The sequence below is a fragment of the Ylistrum balloti genome, unplaced genomic scaffold, assembly GCF_031769215.1.
Source record: "Ylistrum balloti isolate Yb309-2 unplaced genomic scaffold, AGI_CSIRO_Ybal_v1 Utg371538, whole genome shotgun sequence".
In the NCBI taxonomy this organism is placed as follows: domain Eukaryota; kingdom Metazoa; phylum Mollusca; class Bivalvia; order Pectinida; family Pectinidae; genus Ylistrum; species Ylistrum balloti.
Genome location: NW_026782793.1, coordinates 148,409 through 159,338, shown reverse-complemented (window position 1 = coordinate 159,338; position 10,930 = coordinate 148,409). Strand labels below are relative to the sequence as shown.

Below are 10,930 nucleotides of genomic sequence, written 5' to 3'. Positions count from 1 at the left end.
GCATGATCCATTTCATAGCTTAATCAATTTATAGAATGCATAACCAGAACCATTTATATCACCATAATTGAAGGAGTAAATACCACCTTTCAATACCAAATTCAGAATCATATACTGTAGAGCCAATATAGAATATCACAGTACAGTGTTTTGGCTTTCAATGACTCATCCTTGACGCTGAGGCCCAAATAAGCAATAAAGAAAATACACAGCAAAAAATGTGAAAAAAATTATGTCATATTTAAAAATGTGACTACACGGACTACAACAGTTGCAGTTTTTTCTTCTATGTTAACTGAAAATTACCATATGTCAGTACATAGTTTTAAGATTTTGATATCTTAAGTAAACTAGAAGCTGAGTCTGAGGAAAAAATAGTGTCAGCAGCGTACACGAACATTTTAATACAAATATCTCTTAGAAACAGTACACCACGTGATGTATTAAGACATTCATTTACACTCATTTACACACACTGAATAAAGAATTAGAGTTTTTCTTTTCCTTTTTTTAGGAATATTTTCAAATTTTCCTTTTCCCACTTCTCCTACACATATTGAAAACATTTCTGTTTAAACTATCAAAACCTTAGGTTATTCTTCAAAACAGCAGTATTGCATACGACTTTTTGCAAGTATATGTATATATTATGAAATTATTCTGGACACAAAAAGTTAAGGATCATACATAAATAGGATTTTTTTTCTATCATTGAAATAAATTAAGCCTGACACTCCTTGAGCACTGTTTTATCACTAATGTAGGCACAATAACAATAACTAAGAGCCTAGACTAAACTTGCGATAAGACATCATGTAACAGTGTAAAAGGCAATTGTGGCTTTATGTGTGAAATGAACATCATGTCAAACCACAAATTGTGTGCTTCTTCTGAATGTCCTGTCATTTTGCATCCTGTTTTAAACATTTGTTAACATGAGACGCCACATGACAGCTACAGAGGCTGGCCTAGAATTCAGGATGCTGCAAGCAGATCAATCACAAATAACGAACTTAAGAGTGCCATTTCTCGATTATGTTATTTATCCCAGATTATCGGAAACGTCACTGAGACACCTCGATCGGGCAGACAACGGTATACGACAGCACTCTTGCTACGCGAAATCGGTTTGCAAGTTCCACTAGGTTAGAAAACGACTTCTGTCAAACAACTGGGAGAACAATTTCTGCACAAACAGTGAGGAATCAACTCACAGACCGCTGCACGCCTTTGAAGCTCGACAGCATTGTGCAACTGACTTTGCGAATTGGCGACTACGTCAGTGACGGCCTATTCTTTTAACGGATGAGACTAGTTTTTGGGTGAACTGCCATGTTGGCAGGAGATGTGTTTGGCATAGGGTGGGTGAGAGGTGAGCTGACTGCGTGGCTGAGCATGACCGTTTCGGTGGGAACTCGGTAATAGTTAGGGTAGGGATCAGTTATAATTGTCGGACTGACTTGTACGTGATTGAAGGTGGTAGTTCCACAGGTTCACGGAACCGGGATGAAATCCTTCATCCAAATGTAAGACCCTTTGCAGGTGCTTTCATCCCTGACTTAGTAATGATGATAATGTTCGACCACCTGACAGCAGCTTGCTGATGCTCCTATTCAGGAATGACCTCGAATTTCCCAAATGGCTGTACGGTTCCTGATTCGCAGCATGCCAATCCCATGTTGTGCCATTATTTGGGCCAATGAATTACACACTCACCATTGATAGTGTTGCTGAACCCATTGCATTTTGAAAGCGTTATTGGGTTATGAACATTGTATGTAATCATATACGACACGCGTGAATAAAATCTCTTTGTTTTCTTATTGTTTAACTTCTCTTTTGTTTTTCGTATTCAAAAAAGTGTTTGCTTTTGATACAAATAAATTTATTTTCAGCTTATCAATTTATTAGTCTTTTTTTATTGAAAATGTCAGCGTTGTCTGGATATATTTTATTTTGTGAATATGTATATTGACTTCCGACAATTTTGATGAAAGAAATCTTGAACTTGAGTAATAATACAAAAATGCTGAGACCAGTTTAGTAGCTTTTAGTTTAAACAACTCTTGTTGATTAATCATGCTCTTATTAAAGAATGAATAGTGAAGAAATAATACCTTTTGTCAAACTGGATAGAAATTTTACTTTATCACGGAAAACATGAAATACTTTTGAAACTACCGGAATAAATACTTCATTAAATTTTGCAAAAGTCTACCTACCTACCAACCTACCTACCTACCTCAGTGTCTACATACATTGTACCTACCTACCTACCTACCTACCTACCTACCTACATTGTACCTATCTTCATACCATCTACCTACCTACCTACCTAACTACATTGTACCTACCTACCTATCATCCTACCTACCGACCTGCCTACCTACCTTCCTACATCGTACCTACCTACATTGTACCTACCTACCTACCTAACTAACTACATTCTACCTACCTACCTAACTACATGGTACCTATCTACCTATTATCCTACCTACCGACCTGCCTACCTACCTTCCTACATCGTACCTACCTATATTGTACCTACCTACCTACCTACCTACCTAACTACATTCTACCTAACTACCTACCATCCTACCTACCTACCTTCCTACTACCTACCTACTTCAGTTGTACCTACCTACATACCTGCCTACCTACCTAACTAACTACATTGTACCTACCTACCATCCTACAAACCTACTATCCTACTACCTACGTACCTACCTAACTAACTACATTGTACCTACCTACCTATCATCCTACCTACCGACCTGCCTACCTACCTACCTACCTACCTACTTCAATTGTACCTACCTACATAACGGCCTACCTACCTACTTACCTAACTAACTAACTACATTGTACCTATTTACCATCCCACAAACCTACCTTCCTACTACCTACGTACCTACCTACCTATCATCCTACCTACCGACCTGCCTACCTACCTACCTACTTCAATTGTACCTACCTACATACCGGCCTACCTACCTACCTACCTATTTTTTTTTCTATCAGGTACCGTAAGCGACGAGAAACAAAACCATTAACAGTATGTGAATACGCGCTAATGTCTCAATTTCATTTACATGGCATTAAACTTTTTTTAAAAGCATTAATGCATATATCTCTAAAGGGTGGAGAAATATCCTTATCTAATCACACAGCTCTATTCCAACATCAAAAACGTAATCATTACATTAATTTTCATAATAATTATTGACTATTTTTACTTTCAGGCCAATATTGTCATCACCATGTATCAACGCTTAGGAACGACTTTGATGCTGTTGGTATTCTACCTGAGTTGGGAACACTATGAAAGTTTCAATCATGTAGATCGGTGTCCTGAGACCATGTGCAAGTGTTATCCTAAAACGATGCTGGTTAACTGTACTGGAAGTGCTTTGTATTATGTTCCGGTTTTCCCGGCGTATACACGACTGTAATATTTACAAAGACAAACTTTCCGAAAATAACGGGGAAGTTTTTGTTCAATCTGACCTTAGTCCAAGTGGAAAGATTACATTTCATCGATACTTTGACTAACATGATAGACCCGGATGCATTCACCAATCTAACGAACATGTTTACCTTGGAGATCAGCAGAAATGGTGACTTATGGCAGAATGTAATATCAAACATTCTACAGTATTCGCCTAGAATACGAATTCTTTCGTTAAAATCCAATGACTGGAAGACCATTCGGAAAGACATGTTCTCAGGAGTACATAATTCCTCAATTCAAACGTTGTCCTTCAGTGACAATTTAATCGAGAATATATATGGAAGTTATTTCTCTAGTTTGCATTTTCTGCAAAATTTGGATTTATCGAACTATGTTATCTCGAACTTCAATTGCATCTACTTCAATATCCTATATAAATCTGGCAAACAATGCCATGCGAAAATTACCGTCTTTTTGTGGACCGACCGGACAGTCAACAGGAAAAATCAAGACACTTGTCTTTCGTCAAAATTACCTTCATGATCTGGATGAATATTCTTTTCAGTGTTTACCATTTTTGCGAAATCTATATCTTGATAAGACTTCTCTCGTAACTATACGCAATAACACATTTGCACGGTTACCAAAACTTGACAAACTTTCAATGACTTACATCGGTGATCATTTACGTTACATTGAAGGATTTGCATTCAACTCTTCAAGTCTTAAAAAGATTCCCAATCTCTTCGGGAATTGTTTACACCATTGGTTAAGTTAGAGAAGCTTATACTACAGAACACTGCCTTAAAAGCACTTCCTCGCAACGTCTTTCAGCAAATGCCTAATTTGAGATCTTTGATCCTTATCGGGAACTACATAAGTGGTTGGAACAACGACCCTGAAGTGTTTGGTAACGTAACATCACTACGAAGCTTATATCTTGACGGAAATAACATAAAAGTTATAAACAAGACGCCATTTCAGGAAAGTTTCCTAAATTTATTAGATGAATTTTGTATCACTGATAACCCCTTTTCATGCACGTGCGATTTGATGTGGTTCCTTGACTGGATGAAGTCCACAAAACATACGAAAATTGTCAACTATCCTCGGAGATATACTTGTAGATTTCCTCCTGAAATGAACAACGTGCTGTTGAAGAATTACAATCCTACTGTGGAAACGTGTTCACGTTTGAATTTTCCACTCATCAGAAACATCTGTATCGCTGTATTCGTACCGTCAGCTATCATCCTTATCGCTATATCACTCGCCTATAAATTTCGTTTCCGACTAAACTACTGGCTTCACATTCTTGGAATAAAGAGAGTTGGTTACAAACGAATTAAGGATGACCGGGACTACGAATACGATGCTTTCGTTATCTATTCAAATGACAACAGGGACTTTATTTTCGATCACATGATCCCAGAATTGGAGGAGAAAGCTGGTTGTAGGCTATGCGTACATGAAAGAGATTTCGAGGTAGGGCGGTTCATTCTGGACAATATAACGAGAAAATTTGAGGTCAGTAAAAACATCATTCTTGTCTTGTCCAGAGATTTCCTAAACAGCGAATGGTGTAAGTTCGAACTTGTGTTGACTCAGTCGAAAACTGCATTGGAGGGCCCCGGGGTGTTAACGGTGATATTACTTGAGGAACTAGACACTGCTGTATTACCTTCCTCTGTTCGGGCTATCCTGGACACCGTCACATACACTGAATGGTCGCAAGAGAACGTTAGGCAGAGCAGAATATGGGCCAAAGTGATAACTGCATTGAATACAAACGGTTTAAGTGGTGAAGCTCACTGACATATTCAACGTCATTCTTAGTTTAATATTCCAGTACCGGAGATGGTACTAAAAACACAATAGCTGATTTCAATACAAAATTAAAATAAGATACAGTAGAGTGAAATAAACAATTAATCTCAAGAAAATCAAAATTGTTAAGGAGACATTTCAAAATGGAGATGGGCATCTGCACTCATCCAATGATTTAGTTGAAGTCGTAATTTTCAAATTTCTGATCATTTGAAAAGAACGTCATTCTGAACTGTTTAAAATGATTAAAAACGCGTCATGCAGGTTACTGCAAACCTCGGGGACTAAAAGTCCACTAGCTGTGTCTACCATCTGCAAAAGACACTTAAGGAAATAATATCTTCCAATGCAGAGGCTATACATAATCATAAATTTCATAATGAAGTGTTAGTCAATCAACAATAGCATATCAGGCCCCACCTGTATAAAACATCTCAACTTGAGATTTCCTCAAGTCGAGATTTTCCTCAGCTGATATCTCCTCAAAAACGGCTTGTATAAAATTTTCTCAAGGAACAGGAGGAAGGCATCGGCGCATCGGCTAGGATGTCCTGAAATTCCTTGAGGAATTTCCATGCAAGATATTTTCAAGGAGATATTAGCTAAGGAAAATCTCGACTTGAGGAAATCTCAAGTTGAGATGTTTTATACAAGTGGGGCCTGATCTTTTGTACCGTTTTTATCATAACATTCTGAACAACAAATGACATCTTCATTGTTTTATCTTATTAACAAAATGTAAATATGCCTTGTTCATTGACAGCAATGAAATACCACGCCGTGAAATATTATATCAATATGAATCATCTGCTTCTATCAATTTCACACATACTGAGTTTCACGATACCGTTAGATGTTAGAGAGTTTTTCTCTTCACAATATTGATGACAGACAAGCGTCACTCTCTAACGTCAGTTAAAATTAAATAAAGCTATACATTACCATCTAGAAAACTTCGCTTCTATGACATTGAGTTATCTTAAACCATGTCACTATTTTGATATATTTAAACGTGACATTTACATTGCAGCTATCTCAGGAACCAGTATAATAATAGGGAAAAAATGTACATTGAATAGCTTACAAACTAAAAGTTAGATACAACAGAATCAAATTATGAAGTAAACTATATGAAACAGCTGTTTCGGCCTTCTTAGAGTTGTCCGTGATACTTTAGTCAAAATTTGTTGAAAAACCTAGAAGGCCGAGGAAGAACCAACTTGGTCGACATAAGTGATAAACACTGACTGGAATATACACTAAACTTCCAACATTTCCATCAATTTCAAAATTGATGTTAAGTTTCACAGCTCATCAATATAACCTTATACAGAAGAATGCAATGCACATGTACAATATACGGTTGGCAACATTCTCAAGCAAAATATGAAAATTAACCGACATTGTAAAAGACACGGAAAAAATGATAGCTTGGCGGACAGCTGAATACTTATTGTATGTATTAAGGTAAGATTTGTAACCGGACGGTGTCATATTACAGGAAGTAATCTGAAAAAGATACATAATGATTCAACTATTTATATTAGGCTTGAAACGTTGAACATGACAACTAATTCAATTGTGAATAGATTACCTAGATAATATAGATATTTTTCTATTAGGTACCGCAAGCGGAGAGACAAAATCAGTAACATATTTTGATATAACTTTACCTGAATGAAATGGATCTAGCCTTCTATCAGATTACTGCTGCAAATTCAATGTGATCTCGATATTTACCTTCTTCTGAACATAGGTGATGATACGATACTCGAAACTCATATTTAAGCCTAATGAAAATTATCTAGGATATGTTTTGTTTAATAGTGCTGTAGAATAAAAGGGACTGACATTAATTTATACAGATAGCATTTGATGAATTAACAACAAACTCATACCGTCGTTGAAAAAAGAATAAGTAAAGGGTAAAAATCATCATGTACCTACTTTTAGTTGGTATATAATAAAATTTGATTATATGATCTGTCCAAAAAACAATAGCTAAAAGTCTTATAACATTAATATTTAAATATTTAAAATCAGGAAGAAAGAAATTTCCATTTGATCTATATGATATTAAGATGGCTTCTGTTTTATTGAGAGTAAGTAGTATATCCTATTTATATGCACATTTAAAAAATTTGTTGATATGTCATATCTCGAAGTAACCGCTTATAAACTTGTAATAGAGATATCTAATCTCTAATTATGTCCTTATGTACTCATATGTACTTTTTTGTATGTGCAACCCCGCGATGTTGACATTTATCAATCATTTTCACATCATTTTCATGAAATTTTGTATATTCTATTGAATGGTTCTTGTGTTATATATTACGGTTAATAAAAGCCAGTGGTAAATGTTATAGTTTTTTTGTCTTAATCTATCGTATACCTATGTCACAATGTATGAAAGGTTAAATGAGGAAGTAAAGGGAAACCAAGACGTAGTAGTAGTACTGCATTACAAGGAAGAAGATAACTTAGTCCAAAATTTATATCCATCTGATGAAGGATAGCGTGATGTGATCAGAGCTTATTTTCTCCTTTTGTTCCAGACTAAGTTGGTAAACATAAATAGTATACAAGTTTATATGATCAGAAGTGCAATTTCTTGAGTAATTACGTCTGAAACTTGGCTGGTTTATTCAATACGCGATTTGAGCTTAAAGTTTTTGTTTCATGTTTTTTCTCAGATGGCTCTAGGGTATTCCTCTATATCGGATATAAATAACTGACTGTTATAAAATACGTTGAGTTCAAGTTAAATGTTATTTTGGATAACTTTTATCGAAATATTGACATTTTATGTGAATATAAGCTAGACTGGCGGACAGCTGAATAATTGTTGCATGTATCAAAGAAAGACTTGTTACCGGACGGTGTAATATTACAGGAAGTTATCTGAAAATGATACATACTGATAAAAACTATCAACATGAGACTTGAAACGTTGAACATAATAACTAATTCATTTGTGAATAGATTACCTAGATAATAAAGATATTTTTTCTATTAGGTACCGTAAGCGACGAGAAACGAAAACAGTAACAGTATGTGAATGCGCGCTAAAGTCTCCATTTCATTTATATGGCATTAAGCGGGCTTCATTTTTTTAAAGTTTTCACGCATACATTTCTAAAGGGTGGAGAATTATCCTAATCTATACACACAGCTCTACACCAACATCAAAAACGTAATCATTACATTAATTTTCATAATAATTTTTTACTATTTGTATTTACACACCCATATTGTCATTACCATGTATCAACGCTTAGGAACGACTTTGATGCTGTTGATATTCTACCTAAGTTGGGAACACTATGAAAGTTTCGAACATGTAGATCACTGTCCTGAGACCATGTGCAAATGTTATCCTAAAGCGATGCTGGTTAACTGTACTGGAAGTGCTGTGTATTATGTTCCGGTTTTCCCGGCGTATACACGAACTGTAATATTTACAAAGACAAACTTTCCGAAAATAACGGGGAAGTTTTTGTTCAATCTGACCTTAGTCCAAGTGGAAAGATTACATTTCATCGATACTTTGACTAACATGATAGACCCGGATGCATTCACCAATCTAACGAACATGTTTACCTTGGAGATCAGCAGAAATGGCGACATACGGCAGAATGTAATATCAAACATTCTACAGTATTCGCCTAGAATACAAATTCTTTCGTTAAAATCCAATCTCTGGAAGACCATTCGGAAAGACATATTCTCGGAAGTACATAATTCCTCAATTCAAACGTTGTCCTTCAGTGACAATTTAATCGAGAATATATATGGAAGTTATTTCTCTAGTTTACATTTTCTGCGAAATTTGGATTTATCGAACAATCTTATCTCGAACTTCAATTGCACCGGATTTGAGTCTACTTCAATATCCGATATAAATCTGGAAAACAATGCCATGCGAGAGTTACCATCTTTTTGTGGACCGACTGGACAGTCTACAGTAAAAATCAAGACACTTGTCTTTCGTCAAAATTACCTCCATAATCTGAATGAATATTCTTTTCAGTGTTTACCATTTTTGCGAAATCTATATCTTGATAAGACTTCTCTCGTAACTTTACGCAATAACACATTTACACGGTTACCAAAACTGGAAAAACTTTCAATGACTTCCAACGGTGATCATTTACGTACCATTGAAGGATTTGCATTCAACTCTTCAAGTCTTAAAAAATTGTACTTTGGACAAAATCGCTACAGATTTGAAAAGGTCTCTTGGCTATATGGGAAGTTGTTTCATTCCTTACCGAACCTCTTGTTGCTTGATCTCACAGGAAATTTCTTACCTTCGGATTCCCAATCTCTTCGGGAATTGTTTACACCATTGGTTAAGTTAGAGAAGCTTATACTACAGAACACTGCCTTAAAAGCACTTCCTCGCAACGTCTTTCAGCAAATGCCTAATTTGAGATCTTTGATCCTTATCGGGAACTACATAAGTGGTTGGAACAACGACCCTGAAGTGTTTGGTAACGTAACATCACTACGAAGCTTATATCTTGACGGAAATAACATAAAAGTTATAAACAAGACGCCATTTCAGGAAAGTTTCCTAAATGTATTAGATGAATTTTGTATCACTGATAACCCCTTTTCATGCACGTGCGATTTGATGTGGTTCCTTGACTGGATGAAGTCCACAAAACATACGAAAATTGTCAACTATCCTCGGAGATATACTTGTAGATTTCCTCCTGAAATGAACAACGTGCTGTTGAAGAATTACAATCCTACTGTGGAAACGTGTTCACGTTTGAATTTTCCACTCATCAGAAACATCTGTATCGCTGTATTCGTACCGTCAGCTATCATCCTTATCGCTATATCACTCGCCTATAAATTTCGTTTCCGACTAAACTACTGGCTTCACATTCTTGGAATAAAGAGAGTTGGTTACAAACGAATTAAGGATGACCGGGACTACGAATACGATGCTTTCGTTATCTATTCAAATGACAACAGGGACTTTATTTTCGATCACATGATCCCAGAATTGGAGGAGAAAGCTGGTTGTAGGCTATGCGTACATGAAAGAGATTTCGAGGTAGGGCGGTTCATTCTGGACAATATAACGAGAAAATTTGAGGTCAGTAAAAACATCATTCTTGTCTTGTCCAGAGATTTCCTAAACAGCGAATGGTGTAAGTTCGAACTTGTGTTGACTCAGTCGAAAACTGCATTGGAGGGCCCCGGGGTGTTAACGGTGATATTACTTGAGGAACTAGACACTGCTGTATTACCTTCCTCTGTTCGGGCTATCCTGGATACCGTCACATACACTGAATGGTCGCAAGAGAACGTTAGGCAGAGCAGAATATGGGCCAAAGTGATAACTGCATTGAATACAAACGGTTTAAGTGGTGAAGCTCACTGACATATTCAACGTCATTCTTAGTTTAATATTCCAGTACCGGAGATGGTACAAAAAACACAATAGCTGATTTCAATACAAAATTAAAATAAGATACAGTAGAGTGAAATAAACAATTAATATCAAGAAAATCAAAATTGTTAAGGAGACATTTCAAAATGGAGATGGGCATCTGCACTCGTCCAATAATTTAGTAGAAGTCGTAATTTTCAAATTTCTGATCATTTGAAAAGAACGTCATTCTGAGCTGTTTA

The 10,930-nt window shown here is 36.1% G+C and overlaps 1 protein-coding gene and 1 pseudogene across 1 annotated transcript; both read left to right on the top strand.

Moving 5' to 3' along the window:
• Nucleotides 1-3,260: 3,260 nt before the first annotated feature.
• On the top strand, nt 3,261-5,266 carry LOC132562867 (toll-like receptor 13; annotated as a pseudogene).
• A 3,277-nt stretch (nt 5,267-8,543) lies between these two features.
• Nucleotides 8,544-10,679, top strand: LOC132562866 (toll-like receptor 13). The gene has a single exon (XM_060227643.1). The coding sequence runs from the start codon at nt 8,544-8,546 to the stop codon at nt 10,677-10,679; it is 2,136 nt and encodes a 711-aa protein (XP_060083626.1).
• The last annotated feature ends 251 nt before the right edge of the window (nt 10,680-10,930 follow it).

Bases quoted from the DNA above. Each gene is read 5' to 3' on its own strand.
- LOC132562866 (XM_060227643.1), top strand. From the start codon at position 8,544: ATGTATCAACGCTTAGGAACGACTTTGATGCTGTTGATATTCTACCTA.